Here is an 18,013-nt window from a genome sequence, read left to right on the forward strand (position 1 = left end):
TGGATTGTCAACTGGTGTAACCATGTAAAAAAAAAAAAATTCTATTAAATAATATTTTTTTATAAAAGTTAAGTTATTTTAAGTTGGTTAAAATTTTTTATCAGTTAAAATATTTTTGATGTTGCTGAATTTGTAAATTTAAGCATTTTAATTCATTAAATTTATTTAAGTTTTTTAAAAATTTATAGTTTATCTTGTTTTAATCTATTAATACACTCTTTTTAATCAACTAAAACAATTAAAGATCTTTGTTTCGTTTTCTCGGATTAAAAGAATCTAAATACATCGTATAGTTTTGTTTTATCGGACTAAATTTATTTTTAGTTGGTTAAAACTATTAGTGCAACAAACCCAATGTTTATATCATTTAAAAAACTATTTGAACTAAACATTCCAGAGCTTGAAAAAGTTATTTTCAGGGTGTTTTTTCAAACATTTCTTACCGCTGTTCTTTAAAAGTTGAAAGATCAAGATTATTATCATGTTGTTCCTTACATTGTATATCATCTTTAACTATTATTTCACAAAAAAAGGAGTTAAAGTTTTCCAAGTGATCATGTTCTAATTCTTTTCTTTTTGGAGGTTTTGTTTCTCAATTAGGATGATGTTTGGAGGTCTTTTAGGATTTATGATCTTATGTTAAGACATATTTTCTTGTTTCTTGAAGGGTTGTGGTAAAACTTGAAAGAAAAAAAATAGTAGATTATTTTCTTAACGTGCATATAGATATATTTAATTGTTTTGAAATTTAAAAAACATTAAAAACTATAAAGTTCTTTCTAATTCTTAGTTTTAATTGGTTGAAATATTCTTGTTCTTTCTTTAGGCAGATTCAAATGCTGCCTTCTTTATTCTTCAGTTCCTCGTACCCTTGATAGACTCTCCACCTTATTCTCTATTCAACTAAAAACCACAATCACTAATTTTGTTGGATAAAAACACTGTATTTTAATTTTACAAGAATCATCAAATAATAGAGAAATAAATATTAACAAGGATACGCATAATTTAACGTGGAAACTCTAAATACGGAAAAAAAATCATGAACATTGTTAAAAGACAACTAGAAAATATTTACTATCTGCAAATTTGTACAACACGCAATCTAACTCTCAACCCTTGATCCTAAGTATACCACAATCTCCAAAGCAAAAACTTATCTACATCTCACAAAAGTCTATTACAAAAGTATAAGAAAGTCAACACTAACTCAAAGTATTAAGACTTGGGACAACTAAAACCATGAACCTAGAGTCTATTATATAACCATGAATACTCACTCCTTTACTTATCCCGAGAAAAGTGAAAAGTGAGACTTTACATGATGCATATCACACTCAACAAACTCCACCATGATTAAAATAGACGTATCTTCATTGCCTTCACCACCAATAACCATACTCCACCATAAGAGAGAGTATCTTCACTTGAAATTAAACCATTTCAAGAAATTTTCATACACCATGCATGCTAACCAATGCCCATACATAAACATTATATACCCTGAATCAATGTTAGCCAATGTCCGTGTAAAAATTATCTCTAGGAAATACTCATTCTAGCATTCACAGTCTATTCACCCACATGCCACCACGTGTCACAGTCATCCGCTAAAAAACAGGAGATGCTAATACCACAATCCTCTTCTCACAAATCTGACCATTCAAGAACTACCACGTCATCATCTTCTTCCTCAAGCATATTTGAACAAAAACAGTTACATAGAGACAACCTTCATCTTTCATTTTCATCTTCCTCTACCAGGTTCAAGTGCCTCACCTAAGAAGGTGAATTCATGCTACTAGGAAATAGCAACAGTGCAAACAACAACCACAATCCACAAAAATTAATCTTTAGCAGTAAATTATAATGCTGAATAACAACAAGCCAATTTACATATCAGTTTAGTGATAAATTCTTCCTGGAATATGAACTATTTGTGAAATGTTTATGTTTTATAAGTTGAAATATATCATTGAGAAAAAATCTACGCGTTAAATTTGTTAATATAACCAGTAATTAAATTTTATTTTTTAAATACATGTCAACTAATCTGTTGATAACAACTTATCTTTAATAAATCCAAGTCATATTTCAAATATATTGGATGCTCTACTACAAGGATAAGTTGGAAATTGAAAGCTACATTACAACCTCCAGCTTCATTAATATCAGAAACAAAAGCTACATCTGTCTATAAACAAAATTAAAGATTAATTACAACTGTGACTAGTACATATTACAAAGTACAAAATTTGGCAGAAATCATTGACATGCCAATTTTGTAAGAAAATTCATTTTTAATCGAAAGTTATTACTTTCCATCATCGAGTACAAAGTTCAATTTTTCAACACTGATGTTGCTGCTGCTGCTGCTATGTTTCCCTTTATTTGCTAATAGTCACCTTACCTACCAAACAAGTATTAAATCATTTAATGGAATTCAACCATAATTTCAAATTAAATTAATAACTAAGATTAGGCATCCCTACTTTATCATCATACCAGATTGTATCTCTACCGTATCTGTACAGCATCATAAATGATCCCTACGTAACCTTTAGACTCTATAGCCCCATAACTGTTGGTTTCTCCAAACTTCACCATAGAATGATTTGAGCAGAAGTCGCAATGCCTGCATTCATTCAAGGAAAAAAAGGCATTTATCAATAACAGATCTTATAGTACAATTCTATATTATAAAAATTAATTCAGTATTGCAAGACAATGTTTTGAACGCTCCTTCCTAGCATATGCTGCAAAACCTGCACAAGCTACAGCAACCTCAGACAGGTAACCGTTTAATCAAATCAGAGAATGAAAAAGATATCAGAAAATGAATAAGAAGAAAGAAAATGTGGACTAGATGATCTCCCTTGAGCCTGCAACAGAAATAGGAAGAGTGAAGCAGCAAACCCAAAATCAATTCACCAGATGGCAAACTGGAGAGAACCTCAGCCTACAGAAATCAAGGTTATTGATATGACCCTATGGACCAAATAACTGTTTGCTGTTCATACAAAAATTAAGGAGTACAAAGCTCATGACAGTAGCAATAGCAATGAGTACATTAACCACAGATACACTAGTAACTTGATGGTTAGCTAATAAAGGGTTACAGTTAAGTACATATCTCATGTATGCATCTATCAATTGACTGAATCGAATTCAAGCAATGAAAGCCAAAATACATTCTGTAGTCGGCTATGACAGTCAGCTTCTCACTAGATTTAGAAGAAAACTGATGTCAATTCAAGTGTCATAAATGTGTTGCGCGTAGAAAGATCCTGTTCAAATCCCCATTCAACAGTTGCTACTTTAAGACTACATTACATTAATACTAGAAATATAAAGATTTCTTCCTAAAGCAGATGGGGGCACATCATGTCCACCAATAAATAATCCATAAAGTTTTGTTATCGATACTCATCTGATTGACAAAAGAAAAAGAAAAAAAAAAACTTCAAAGGGACAAGAAAAATTATAAGAGTCTTTTTCAGTTATATAATAGATATCTAATTCATATCCATGCCATCTCCAACTTGGCTGCAGATAGGACCGACAGCAGTGAAAGATCTCTCGAAAGGAGAAGGATGAAATTGTGCATCACGTCTACGCTTAAAACCGCAGCTATCAGAGGGGGAATTCTCTGCATCAAGCTTTCTGCGGACACCTCTCACTGCTTGTTCCTCTGCTGGAGTAAGGGGGAAAATTTGACCACTTGCTAGACAAAGTGAGCTATGGTTATCATACAGAATTCTCTGGTTACAGTTTTTATCGCAGATGTGAGTCAGCATTGTTAGCTTGCAGCGATACATGTTTCCACAAACATGTTCATTTTCACATTTCCAGTTGCATCTGTGACAGGGAACTGGACCATCTTGGCCCAAAATACTTGACAGATAAATAACATTTGAAGGAGCTGCAACCATAGGTTTGCCATGTACCTCCATTTCTTCGGTCTAAACAGAAACTTCTAGGATTCCAATCTAATACTCCCCAACTCGAAGGCCTTGCCTGAATTTTCTGCAGGGCCCACCACAACAACACATAATTCAGTAAACTCAACACAAACTGACTTGCTTGACTCTAAAGAGATGTAAGGACTTTAACCTTCTATGACCAACCAATCTTATAAAGTAATTTCTCTCAACGTGTGTCAAATAAAAAAACTGTTTTCATAAATTAGGTTAGATCTTAATCCATACTGAAACATCCTTCCAAGACAGGAAAACCGAACACAAAAAGCCATAAATGGAATTTAGCAGTTCAGAAAAAAGGGCAAATTAAAAAAATGATTTTTGTTAAATTTCTAATTCAGGAAATGTGTAAGTGATTAGTAAATTATATTCATTCACTACCTCTCTGTGACAATAACACAAACACCATTTATACTTAGGCCAACCAAATATCCCAATGAGGCAGATCTAAACCAAGGCCAATCAAGATTCCCAAAACAAAATAAGACACCACAATCAACACAACCACCGTGGAAATTAATTACCCATCCACATTTAAACATCTTATAACGCCTGTTAGGTATGAATAAATGCACAAGAGTTAGGAAACAATAAGAGAGAGCATGTGAAAGGAACAAACATATGCGAACACATCATTCTCAATTCCCATGCACATAAAAAAAAAAAACCCCATCAACAACATTGTTCCTATAACATACGAATTCAACCCCACCATAAAAAAGAGAAACCACAATATTAATCAATTCGGTTAAATGATTAGACGATGAAACTAGGACGAAAAGTGGACCAACCCAGATAAGAAAAATGGACTTACACGCTCTCCAACAAGGTTATGCTGCCAAGACTTGTTCCTCAGTACCTGCAAAAACGATGCAAGAGAAACCCAAAACAGATAACATAAAAAAATTGAAAAAATAGAATCTCTCTCTGAACCACACTCTCTCTCTCTCTCTCTCTGCAGAACCTAAGCAGAGCAAAAGCTAGAAAATTAAAATTTGCAAGGAATGTAGGAGGATGGAATGGGGTATTTATAGAAAGCAGGTACTGATGGTCACTGTGCACTTGTGGGACACACACCAACGTAGGACAAAACGAACTACCGGAAATGCGCGTCAAATTTCGGGCAAATTGTGACCCAAATGTAAACATGTCACTCTCGGGTCGGGTCCTGTCAGGTGGCACCATCTCCATCAAATTTGGATTAACTATCGGATCTAACTCCAACGTTCTTTCTCATCCCACCAATTATTTTTTATAAAACAATGTTTAATTAAACATGTGAGTGAATGTATTGGACCATAGAAGATACTACCTCTATAAGTGTATCCATTTATTTGTCAAATTATTAAGTTTTTCTATCCTAGTCAATTATATTTTAATTTTCCGTTTAAATAGTTGAGGGTTTATATTATAGAATTAGAATTGAAGAATAATAAACTTTTAAAATATGAAAATAAAAAATGAAAAGACGACAGTGGAAAGAAATTAAAATATGAAAATAAAATATATTTATTTGTGCACGTGTCCCGCAACGGATCTTTTCCACTCTCGTGTTTTAAATGCGCCACTCACTTCACTCGCTCAATATTATTTTCAAAATTAAAAACGAAGCGGATTAGGAGGAGAGAGAAACAAGGCCACACCGCGAAAACTGCGTTCCCTACCACAGGTCAACACGTGTACGCGCTATTGGGCTTCATGGATCAGAGCCCATTAAAGGACCCGACCCATCTTATCGGACATTAGCTTCTAGGGTTTCTGTTTAATCCTTCCATCCATCGATGATTTTTGTTCTTGGAATCGAATCTTCGATTTGCTTGAGCGCTAAGGATCATGGTGGGGTTCAAAAACAGATACATGGTGATGGAGGTTTTCCTCAACCCTAATAGAGAAAAAGCGGGCGATAATTCTGTTATAATTACACAGTTTAATGTCTCCAAAGCTGTGAAAGACAGCCTTTTGGAGAATTTTGGGGAGTGTGGTTTGGCTTCATCGTTGGGATCATTCCAAGGTAAGTAGTATTTTTTTTTTTTTTCATGCTGTTTTCTAAATGCTATACAGATTTTGATGGTATTAACATTTGTTTTTTTGTTTTTTGTGTGCAGTTAAGTATGTGAATTCAATTACCAATGTGTGTATAATTCGGGTATCAAGGGAGGAGTATCAGAAACTATGGTCTGCCATTACGATGGTCACAAACATTGCAAACTGCCCCGTCGTCTTTAATTTGCTGGATTTGTCTGGTAAGCAAAAATAAAATCCTGCTTCGTTTGTTCTTGTAGTTTTTCATTGGTTTTTCGTTAATTCCTTGGAGAATATATTGTGTTGAACAAGAGAAAAAAATAAAAAAGGGCGTGCAAGATTATGTCACGGGAAAGGAAAATTGAGAAATTCGGAAATTTTGAATTGTGCTATTGCTTTTTTGTTGCTGTTCAGTTTGATCCTCGGGTTTACATGTGTATCAGAAAAATAAATGTTTAGGCCCTTGGAAGAATTTCAGTTCCTCCAGGGATCAGTTTTGTGATCATACCGAAAACAAATTGGTCCAGATTTTGATTTAGAATACTGTTATGCACGACAGTGCTTTTGTCAGAAAACCCTTTCAACAACAATAGAATGCCTCCGTATTTTCGTAGCTAGTACGTTGACCCTATCTTGCTATGAGGTTATAATTTGCGATGAAATTTATTATTAAAATAACATTACCAAATGTGAAAACAAAGGACATCAGGGTACCGATGTGAAAACAAAGGACATCAGGGTACCAATGTGAAAACAAAAGACACGTGCATTATAACTATTGAAAGAAAATTGAGGTTTTGGTTGTTAGACTTCCTATTAGGGGTGTGTGAAGCTTTGGAAGGGAAATTGGTTTGCGGGAATTTGATTATGCAATTGTTGGGGTGACATGGATTGTGTGCCGCAGTCATATGTAGATGTAGATTAGTTATGCATTGCTTTTCTTACTTCCCAGTGCGGAGGGATATGGATTATTTATATAATTTATGAACTATGTTGACAATAATATGAATGCAACTCAGAAAACCTTTTAGACACTTTTTATCAATTTGATTGGATCTAGCCATTGACCGTATTCGTAATTTCAACTTTTTCTGTCACTTAAAGATATGATGTTTAATATAAAATAATTATAAATCCTGATATGAAATGTTACATTGTGCTTCAGGAAGTATAAGGGCGTGTAAAAATGCTGCCTTGAAGTGTGAGGAATCAAAATTTGAGCAGTACAAACTCATGGTCGGTGATCGTTTCTCTTCTGCTGATTCTGATCGCATGAATTCCTATCTCGACAGGATCAAAGTTTTGGAACACTGAATATTTGGCCTTCAAGTGGTGTCTCATTGAGATTTCTCAGTTTCTTGCAACTTGTTTGTGTTCAGTCACATGTTTTGCCTTATAATTCTAGGATAAATTTTAATCTCTCTAGCATAGGGTATTTGTTCTCCGTGTGAGTTCAGTGCATTTCTGAGTTTACCGATGATAGTAACTAGTGTATGGTATAGAGTTACAAGTTTCTTCCGTGAGAGAAGACACTTCTGAAAATATGTAAATTTGCGCCTTTGTAAAATACTAGATTAGGAGACATAGTTGCAGAGGGAAACTTTTTCTTTTAGAGCTTGCAGCTAGTTTCTTCCATTCTTTCACTTCAATTTTCTAGATTTATTGAAAGAGATGCAATCTTCTTAATGATTTTATTGATTTGGTGTTATAGTAAGCAATAACTTTTATGAATGTTTTGGTTGAAGGAAATTAGAGTTAATATTCGTTTTTCTTGTTAGATGAAATTTCAATTCTCTCAGCTTTCCCTGTGCAGCATCAATGTTTGACATATTTTTGCTTCAATGTTAACTTAAATACTATCATGAAATGCGCTTGAAACGTCAGATAAACTTAACAAAATTTGGTTAAAAGGACTAAATTCACGCATTTTGAAAGATGAAGGACTAAATTGGTCAAAAGTTTTGATGAGGGACTAATTCCAAATTTCGCTGAAACTTGAGGGACCAAAAACATATTTAACCCTAATTATAATAATTATAATTCTTAATAATAATAATAATAATTATTATTATTATTATATTAGTTATGATACTAATAATATAATAATTTTAGAAACAATTATAGTTGATAATAATATTTATCAATTTGAAACGTCTTGGGAAAAATAAAAAAAAGAAGTTGAAAAGGAGCAGAAATCTTGTGGGGAAGGTGAACAAAAAGAGTTTAGGAAAAGTACAAATTCTAAAATATAAAATTATTTTTACTTTTAAAGTACAAATATAAAATTATAAATTTTATATTTTAGTTTTACATTGTAATTAATAAATGTCCACTTTTTAATTCCAATACTTTTTCACAATAATAAATTAATCTTATTATTCACAAAAAAATAAAAAATAAAAAATAATTGATTAAACTTTAAAATAATTTAAATATATTAATAAAACTCAAATTAATTATAATGTGTCTATGTCTTATATAGTCGTATTTAGTATTTACTATCAATCATCAATATGAAAATCCTAAAAAGTTAAGTAAAAGGATAGTAAATTGAAAGCAAAAAGAAAATAATAATCGAAACTTAAAGACAAAGTAGTATACGTATGAGATATTGTAGATATCATAATTACCGAGAAAAAACAAACTGTAAAGAAAAACTAAAAAACAGGTGGTGCATACTGCTATTTAAAAAAGTTTAGTAAATTTACAATCCATCAGGATAGACATGTTAATATCATTGATATAATTTTTTTTCTATGCTTTCTAATATTGCACTTTACATGAGATGAGATACATGATAATGAACAAAAACTTGTTTTCTTTTTTTAAGCTCTATAACATAATGATTATACTTTAGCCCTCAATTCATCGAGCAGTTCCCTTTGATGATTCTCATTTGTTCACCTGTCAAATGTCAATTTCAACCGCCTTATGGTTAGAAATCTTTTTGAAAGAAAAATTATTTCATTGCTAAAACGATTAATTTCATACATGTCGTATTGTATCCATCAAGACGTGTGTCTCCCAATAAATTAGAATTTCATTAATGCATACAAAACATATATAAAAGAAAATAGGTATTCTAAAATAATATAATCTAAAATAAAATAAAGCAAAACATGGAGCACCTATTAGTTTTTCTGTATGTGTATGTATATGTGTTAAACAATTTAAAGATGTTAAGTAAAAAGGAATTTTTTTTCTTTTTAAATAAGTTAATATACTTTTTTTTCTTGAACTTGGTGAAAGTGTATTTTTTTCAAAAAAGGAAAACATTCATTAATTAGTTTTTATAATATATATATATATATATATATATATATATATATATATATATATATATATATATATATATATATATATATATAACATATTGAAATGTTAACCTCTAACCATTAACAAATATTTGATAGAAAAAAATTACTCATATCATTCTTAAACTCTTGATGTTCTAAGATTATTGTATGTTTACACACGAAAAAAAAACGAGCAAATGATATATTTAATTTAAAATGCTCTCATCTATTATATGAACTTTAGTGATTAGGTCATGTTACAGATAAAAAAAACAACAGCTGTTACATTTAAGTAGAGGTATATGTGAAAAGAAAATTAACAAGTCTTATGAATGATAAAACATCAATAGATCGAAAATAAAATTGAAAAGCTAAAATATTAAAGATTTAAGGGTAAAGGAATTACTCCCTATCATTTTTAAGTGTAGTATTTTCATTCTAAAAGTATAACAAAATATCAATTATTCTTTTAGTTACTCTCAATATTCCTTTTCAATTCTGAATATTTTATTCAAATTTTGTTTTAGTTATTTATCGTTTGTTAAATTTAAAACTACATTAACTACTGTTTGACCAATTATACTTTATTTATATACAGAAACTTATTTTCATTGAAATAAAGAAAATACACTTCATATACTCTATTAGAAGCACTTTGATGGCGATAGAAAAGGTTGATATTTTATTATAAAGAGATAAAATAAATTATTTTATGTAGAAAGAAATAATTGATGCTTTAATGTAAAGAGAAAAAACACATTATTTTCAGTGATATTTTCAATGTAAAATACAATGTGAAAATGATAAAGATATTGTTGGAAAAATAAAACAATTTATTAAAAATTATAAAAGTTAATTTTTTATTCGATTTGTTTGGTTAACCGCTAAAAGTCACATCTAAAAAAGAGACGCGTATTGATAAAAAAGAGAGGGGCATTAGTTAAGAATACAATAATTTATTTCTCTAAATATTTAATACAATACATATTCCTTTTCTTATTCTTTTAGTTGTCCATTTTTTAACAAAAGAGTGTTATATTTTACTTGTCATTCTTAAGATTCCAATTATAACATAATTATTTTTCCTGATTATATCCTTAGTTTCATTAATACAATGAGTGAAAATACTTATGATGAGGGAAGAACAAAATGTAACAACACACGAAAGTACATAAAACAAGTAATTAAAGTGAAACTGACTTGTAACCATTGCTATGGATACTTGCTGAAAACATTTGTAAGGATTAACAAATTGAAGACAATGATTAAGTAAAGAGTAAGATTTAATTTTGAATGCAATAAATAGCGTAAATGTTTTTAAACACAATATAAACAGTGATTAATAAGATTAGTCTTTTCTAAATGTGAATTTTGTGGGCGAAGTTAGTGGGTTGGTTATGGTCCTATCCAAATGCTCCACTTTTTCCTTCTCGGAAACTTCCATTCCTATGTACCAGACACCATGGTCACAACAAGCTTTCACATTACCAAAATAGAAGAACCAATACAATACAAATGAAAAAACTACTTTCAATATATATATATATATATATATATATATATATATATATATATATATATATATATATATATATATATATATATATATATATATTGGAAATTTGAGGTGAAAGAAAAATCTCACTTACAAAAAGTTTTCGATATTCAAATAACAAGTAGGTGAATGACATCATAATAAAAAATGTTACGTAAATTCTTGTTACTTAAGATAAAATTGGAATTAATATTTTTTTAAAATTTTGTATTAATTCAATCTCTATTGTTAGATACGTGTGAATTTAATTTTTTTAATCAAATTTTATTAAATTTCAACTAACAAATAATTTTGAAATGTCAAATAAATTTAATAAAATTAAATTAAAATAATTAAATTTACACGTTTTTAATATTAAAAAATTAACTAGATCAAAATTTTAATGACTAATTTTAATTTTTACTAAAAATTAAGAAACTAAAAACATGTTAAAATAAGATACTGAATTTTTCTTCTTATAATAAAAAATGTATTAAGTACAAAGATATAAGAAATATATTAAAAACTAATATCCTTTAAATAATAACTTAAACATAATTATCGAACAACAACTTAATAAAATAAGAGTTAATTTTCCAAAGCTTATTATTTTATAAGGACATTTTATTATTTTTGGACTGTTTAGATTAATGATTTGGAATCTATGTATTAAGTGCAAAATTAAATACCTGACATTACACACATTAATTGCCTGAATTTATTTATGACTTTAGAAAATACGCAGTCAAACTGGAATGCCATGTGTTTTGATTGTTCTATATATATATATATATATATATACCAAATTTCATTACCTTCTTCTTCCCATACATTCACACCAACACCCGTGTACAACTTCCATAATCACTTTTTCATCTTGCTCACAACCTGAGAGAAAATTTCCCTTTGGTTCGTTAATCGATTGATTAAAAACATTGGCATTGAATGGAAAAGAAGGATCTCGATCTCATACTAGTCCCCGCTGGCCTTCTTTTGATGTTGGTGTATCATTTCTGGCTCTTCTACCGAGTCATGAAACACCCCACCAAAACAGTCATCGGTGTCAATGCAATCAATCGCCGTATCTGGGTCCAGGCCATGATGGAGGTATGCGGAGATGGCTGCTCAAAAGTTTCCATTTTCATTCTTGGGTTTCGCCTAATTTCAAAAATTAAGTTTCTCAATCTCATTGCTATTCATTGATTATTCATTGATTATTCCCTTAAAACACTGTTATTCATTGATTTTGGATGATACTGTGTGAAGGATGTGTCCAAGAATGGGGTTCTAGCAGTGCAATCTTTGAGGAACAACATAATGGCATCCACCCTTTTGGGTTCCACAGCTATAACATTGAGTTCCCTCATTGCTGCGTTGATGAGCAGTGGCCATGGGGGGATAACAGTGATGTCTGAGGTTTTTGGGGACAGAAGTGACCTTGGTCTGTCCATAAAGTTCTTCTCCATATTGGTGTGTTTCTTGTTGGCATTTCTGCTGAATGTTCAGTCCATAAGGTACTATAGCCATGCGAGTATCCTTATCAACGTGCCCTTCAAGAAAGTCTCTTCGAATGTGAGGCACCACATGATCACAGCTGAGTATGTTGCCACCACTGTGAACAGAGGCAGCTACTTCTGGTCCCTTGGGTTGCGTGCCTTCTACTTCTCATTCCCTCTGTTCATGTGGATCTTTGGACCAATTCCAGTTTTCTGCACTTCCCTTGCTCTTGTTTTCATGCTCTACTTCTTGGATGTTACATTTGAGTCATGTTCTGGGGTTGCTGACACTGACATGGCTGAGGTTTTTCAATTGAACAGACACCATGTTGATGTTGAGATTGGAAGCGATAATTAGATGTTAAAGTAGGTTCATTTTTCTGTTTGTGGTTGTAACTTTGGTTGGTTGTGTTGTTTGGTTAGTAAGATATGTGTAACAATGCAACTTCTGCAAAATATTTGATGGTACAAAACATTGAAGGTTCAAGTTCAACTCAAGTTGACTAGGATTGCATGTAAACTTTGATTTCAGAACTCTTGTAAATGGTTGATCAAATAAATAAAGGGGTTAAATATGTTTTTAACTTACAGTTTCAGTGAATTCTGAAATTATTCTATTTTAAAATTTTTGACTAATTTAGTCATTCATCTTTCAAAATATGTGGATTTAATCATTTTAATTAAATTTTATTAGATTTATTTGATATTTTGTACGCATTTCAGGATTGTATTTAAGTTGTCTGATACATTTTTTCTTTAATGTTAAGTCAAATATTATTATAAAACGTGCTTAAAATGTCAAATAAATTTAACAAAATTTGATTAAAAAAATTATATTCACTTATTTTAAAAGATGAAGAATTATATTAATCCAAAATTTCGAAATAGACTAATTCTAAAATTTATAAAAAAAAAAAACAAAAAAAGTTCAAATAGCGAACGGTTTATGATAAACTTTTAAAATATGAAAATAAAAAGAGTAGAAGACTGTTATGCACGGCAATGTTTTTGTCAGAAAACCCTTTCAACAACAGTGGAATGCCTTCGTATTTTTATGACTAGTACATTCACCTTATCTTGCTATGAGGTTATAATTTGCGATGAAATTTATTATTAAAACAAAACTACCAAATGTGAAAACAAAAGACATCATGGTACCAATGTGAAAACAAAAGACATGCGCATCAATAACCGATTTTAAAAATATTGAATGAAGCCAAAACAGTATCTAAGAATATTATTGGAATATATTTTGGCAAAAATAAAATGAAGTATATTAAAATATAAATGGAATGCAAAAAGTAATTACGTATAAAAAATGCCCCATGGCCTAAATAAAAAACGTGTCCAACACTCATAAGACATTTTTTTTGCAGGCTATTGCTTGCTGCACCCCTACATTACTAACTGCATCCTTACCAAAACAAAAGAAAAAAGGATTATCATGATTAATCTCTTCTTCATGACTCATATACCCCTCTTTAGTGTATATGGAAAAAAAATTAGAATTGGTATGAAATTAAGGAATTATTATAGATAAAATAATGATTTAATTATGAAAATTTGGTTTTGTCTTTCTCAATGTTATCTTAAAAGACATTCACGATGACAATTCATAGAGCAAAAGTTCCATGTTTGAATCTAGAAATGACAATAGATAAATTTATTTTCTTAAAATAACACGTATACATGTGAGATACTTATATATCTGTACCTGCATCCACATCCCTACACCTAGCTAATGTATACATTTAATTAATAAATCAATACAAATTCAACGATTTAAAACTGTTCATTTGTCTCATTCATATTAATTTGCCCAAAATCTTTCAAAAATTATTTAAATACAAAAATACTTTTTATTGTTTAACATACTTTTTGTATTATATTATATAATTCATATTTACATATTTATTTTCTTACAATGAAACTTTGTTATTAATAAGGTAAAATTTGACACAACACTACTTAGTCACATATGCACTACGTTGACAAAGTTTAATATTTGAATAAAAATACAGTTTATCTTTTTTAATTTAAATTTTGAAATACTATTATATATATATATATATAATTATTTTTTAATCGTATTTTCCCTATCTCTGTATATAAATATAAATATTAATTGAAAATAAGTACCTTGAATAAATATTTTAAGAAGGTTTAAATTCATTTCTCATTCCTGTACTTTTTATTAAATTTAGTTGCAAATTTGGTATTTCTTATTTATAAAAATAAGTAATTTTGGTCAAATATTAATACACATGTGTCATCTAATTGTTTGAAAAGGATGCTACATATATTTAAATAATAATAACATCAACCTACTCATTTACATAATATATTAATATGTTTGATAATTAATTTAATACACATTATTATAATAAATATGGTAACCTTTTTTATTAATAATTGAACAATATATTAATATAGTGAACTACTCATGTAATTAAAATTTCATAGAGTTAAAAAGTATATTTAAACGTTTTAGGAAGTATTATGCTACCAGATCCTTTCTTAAGAAAATATTATTAAGAGAATATAGTATATTATTTTCTTTTTCTATCTTTGTTATTAACAACAAATTCAACTTCTTAAAAAAAAAACTACTAAGAATAACCAAATGCAAGGATTTCATTTTAATAAGTCTCTAATTTTTTTTTCCAGACAATAACTAATTTGCTGCTAATCTAATCTTGTGTCTTGTAACTTTCCTTATTTGTTTTCTGCCTTTTTAACATTCATCTATATCTATATTTATATCTATTTTATAACAATAAAGGGAATTTCTCTTTTCGTGTCCACATTTCATAATACCCGTTTTATCCTTAGTTATTTTAAAAATTAATTATTTTATAAATAATTTACTTTTAGTCATTTTTTTTACAAATCTTTTTTTGTCTTAAATCATTATTTAAATTTTCTTTTTACATATCTTTTTTTTTAATTTTATATTTAACGACTATTTTAAAAATTATATATTTGTTATTGATCTTAAATTTCTTAAAAATTAAAAAATGCGAATACACATACACAACAACGCCTGTGTATTTGCTAGTGACTATAACGTAAATATGATGAAGGGGAAAAAAAATCATGGACAGTTTTTTAGAAAGCAATTCAATATAGCGGTTATCGTTAAAAAGTTCAATTAACAATATTATAAAGGATAAAACTAAAATTAAAATTATGAGATGTGTACATAAATAAAATAACCCACTTTATAAATAGAATAAATAAATGAATTAGCAAACTTTCAGGATTATCATTTACTTTGATTAACATTGTATGTATGTCTTATTTCTTATTCATTTGATTTCTTTGCCATTGTTTGCAAATTTAAGACTTTAAAAACAATTATGCCAAACTATAATCCAACTTTTCACAAAAAATTGAGAACATGAGTAAAACTATTGGAAAAGAGAGTGAAAAATGTTATCTTATGTAAAGAAAAACTTATTTTAATTAAAATTATAAGTATAAAAATGAATGAATTAATTCATATTACAAAAATAATTATTTTTAGTTGAGGTTATTTTTTGTGTTTCTAGGGTTTTAACCCCACTAGTGACTTTACTCGAGATTTTCTTTTTCTTAGAAGAACCAGCGTAACCAAAAAATTATCAAAATTTTCAGTAATTCCTTGGACTAGCACAACTTATCGACGGTTTACAAAATTTCCGATATTGCCTGGGATTTTCAAAACTTCTTTACTGTTTGGGATCTTCAAAACTCTTGTATATCCTAGAATTTTCAAAACTCTTGTTACTGCTTGGGATTTAAAACCCTTGTTCTTGCAGGAGGTTTAAAATTTCATTATTATCTAGGATTTAAAATCTTTATTACTGTCTAAGATTTTGGAATTCGTTATTTACATTTATTTAAAATCTTGTTATCGAATCATTATATTTTTTATTAAACAATCAAATACTCAGAAAAATTAAATTAGTGAAATAGAAATATCACTCAGAGTACTCAATAATAAAATTTCTATTTATAACAACACCTACACTAATAAATTTCATAATCAAAGATTATAATTAAAATAAAAAATGTAAAGATACAATAACTCCTAATTAATAGCGTGAAACCACTTTAGTAAAGACTTAAATAATGATTTGGTCTTGTTATTCATTCTGATTTTTTAATTTGGTTCTACTATTTTTTTTTGTTTAATTTAGTTTTAATATTCATCAATTTTATTTAATTTGATCATTTTTACTAACACCGTTAAAATAATTAATTGAACAATAATTATTATGTGTCACCAAATTAAAAAAAACTAAATGAATACTATAATCAAATCATTATTTAAACCTTGGTAAAAACATAAACCACTTTTATGTAAAATCGAGTATTTCCTTAACGATCAAAGGCAAAACATGTTGAAAGGTGTTTGAAAGGATAATGTTATATATATATATATATATATATATATATATATATATATATATATATATATATATATATATATAACATATTCATTCAAAGTTTTATTAAAAAATAATTTAATTAGTTCAAATAAAAATAATTAAAATCATACATAAAAAATTAAAGAAGTACAAAAACTGTAAGTTTATGTATGGAGGTGTTTATTTTACAAAATCTTTCTGCATTTCCGAAAATAATTAAAGTAGAATGTATATTCCTGAATTTATTAGAAGATTATAAAAATCATTTCTTAATATGTTTTATTTCTAGAAAAAACTATTTCTCTTTATTTGTTTTCACTTGTTTATTTAATTTAAAATTTAAAATGTATTCGAAAAATATGAAAAAGGCCTAACATTATTTGTAAATAGGCCTAACATTAAATTTTCAATTATAATATTCACATCAATTATAATTTTAAGAATATAAAATCATTACTTCAGACAAAATTCTCTACAATATGTGGTGACTTCTTATCGTACTATGCCTTGCAGCTAAACTTGTGTGTCTTCTTCGTTTATAAACAATTCTGTCATTTTATTTGTTTATGAAGGTAATATATATATATATATATATATATATATATATATATATATATATATATATATTACGGCATTTGCATGATAAGATAGTTTCATTTGATAAAAAATGTATATTATGATTTTGAAGATAAACTCTCAGATAATAATTTTACATTTATGAAATGGAGAAATAATAACCAATTCAAATTTAACTTAAATTTTCACAAGATCATCTTATAAGATAAAATTTATATATATTTATATATATCGTAAATTAATATTTTTCTTAGTCGAGATGAGATCTTATTATAAGTTTCAAAATATTAATACCTCAAATGTTATAATTGATTCTAATCATATTTATTATACCATTTTGTATGATAAAATAATTATTTTTGATAAATCATGTTTATTAAATAATATGGAAAAAAAAATGTAACTAAAATGACAGAGTATGCAATGTGAAAGTCATTCTTGGCAGATAGAAGCACAGTTAGATAAGCATTAACAAAAAAAGAAATTAGACGTAACCAAATTAAATAGCTCCACCATTGAATTAAAAATCCATTACCATAAATGATTCATGGGAACATATATAATACTTTATGGATTTGGATTAATCAAAACCCTTATCTTGCCGTTTAATTAAGAAATGCAAAGTCAAAATCCAAATTCCAAAAGTAACTTCAAACTCACTCCATTAATTAGTCTTTTATATGTACATAGTGCTTTT

At 28.5% G+C, this 18,013-nt stretch overlaps 3 protein-coding genes across 6 annotated transcripts; 2 read left to right on the plus strand and 1 right to left on the minus strand.

The window, feature by feature from the left end:
• Positions 1-2,143: 2,143 nt before the first annotated feature.
• On the minus strand, positions 2,144-5,071 carry LOC114194511 (uncharacterized). 3 transcript variants are annotated; one of them, XR_014984165.1, is made up of 4 exons: positions 4,795-5,071; positions 3,948-4,026; positions 2,506-2,635; positions 2,144-2,410 (listed from the first exon to the last, which is right to left on the minus strand). XR_014984165.1 is itself a non-coding variant. In XM_085665599.1 (2 exons), exon 2 carries the CDS (start codon positions 3,951-3,953, stop codon positions 3,516-3,518), a length of 438 nt encoding a protein of 145 aa, XP_085521725.1. In that variant the 5' UTR covers positions 3,954-4,026; positions 4,795-5,027; the 3' UTR covers positions 3,142-3,515. The 3 variants fall into 3 exon arrangements, 1 of the variants encoding a protein (XP_085521725.1); XR_014984164.1 differs by having other exon boundaries at positions 2,506-4,026; positions 4,795-5,068; XM_085665599.1 differs by lacking the exons at positions 2,144-2,410; positions 2,506-2,635 and having other exon boundaries at positions 3,142-4,026; positions 4,795-5,027.
• Positions 5,072-5,710: 639 nt separating this feature from the next.
• Positions 5,711-7,696, plus strand: EMB1687 (ribonuclease P family protein / Rpp14 family protein). Of its 2 annotated transcripts, none has more exons than XM_085665460.1 (3): positions 5,711-5,991; positions 6,086-6,223; positions 6,447-6,661. In XM_085665460.1, the coding sequence occupies exons 1-3, from the start codon at positions 5,814-5,816 to the stop codon at positions 6,539-6,541; spliced, it is 411 nt and encodes a 136-aa protein (XP_085521586.1). In that variant the 5' UTR covers positions 5,711-5,813; the 3' UTR covers positions 6,542-6,661. The 2 variants fall into 2 exon arrangements, with proteins under 2 accessions (XP_085521586.1, XP_027939114.1); XM_028083313.2 differs by lacking the exon at positions 6,447-6,661 and adding an exon at positions 7,168-7,696 and having other exon boundaries at positions 5,719-5,991.
• Positions 7,697-11,672: 3,976 nt separating this feature from the next.
• Positions 11,673-12,887, plus strand: LOC146884412 (uncharacterized). Its single transcript, XM_085665251.1, has 2 exons — positions 11,673-11,939; positions 12,099-12,887. Exons 1-2 carry the CDS (start codon positions 11,778-11,780, stop codon positions 12,684-12,686), a joined length of 750 nt encoding a protein of 249 aa, XP_085521377.1. The 5' UTR covers positions 11,673-11,777; the 3' UTR covers positions 12,687-12,887.
• Positions 12,888-18,013: the final 5,126 nt, after the last annotated feature.

This window comes from Vigna unguiculata, chromosome 8 (genome assembly GCF_037176805.1).
Source record: "Vigna unguiculata cultivar grain cowpea cultivar isolate G323 ecotype 2 chromosome 8, ASM3717680v1, whole genome shotgun sequence".
Taxonomy (NCBI): Eukaryota; Viridiplantae; Streptophyta; class Magnoliopsida; order Fabales; family Fabaceae; genus Vigna; species Vigna unguiculata.

Excerpts from the sequence above, each read along its gene's own strand:
- LOC146884412 (XM_085665251.1), top strand. The coding sequence starts at position 11,778 with ATGGAAAAGAAGGATCTCGATCTCATACTAGTCCCCGCTGGCCTTCTT. Across the intron at positions 11,940-12,098 it reads GGGTCCAGGCCATGATGGAG|GATGTGTCCAAGAATGGGGT; the intron begins GTATGCGGAGAT and ends TACTGTGTGAAG.
- LOC114194511 (XM_085665599.1), bottom strand. The coding sequence starts at position 3,953 with ATGGAGGTACATGGCAAACCTATGGTTGCAGCTCCTTCAAATGTTATT.
- EMB1687 (XM_028083313.2), top strand. The coding sequence starts at position 5,814 with ATGGTGGGGTTCAAAAACAGATACATGGTGATGGAGGTTTTCCTCAAC. Across the intron at positions 5,992-6,085 it reads ATCGTTGGGATCATTCCAAG|TTAAGTATGTGAATTCAATT; the intron begins GTAAGTAGTATT and ends TTTTGTGTGCAG. Across the intron at positions 6,224-7,167 it reads TAATTTGCTGGATTTGTCTG|GAAGTATAAGGGCGTGTAAA; the intron begins GTAAGCAAAAAT and ends ATTGTGCTTCAG.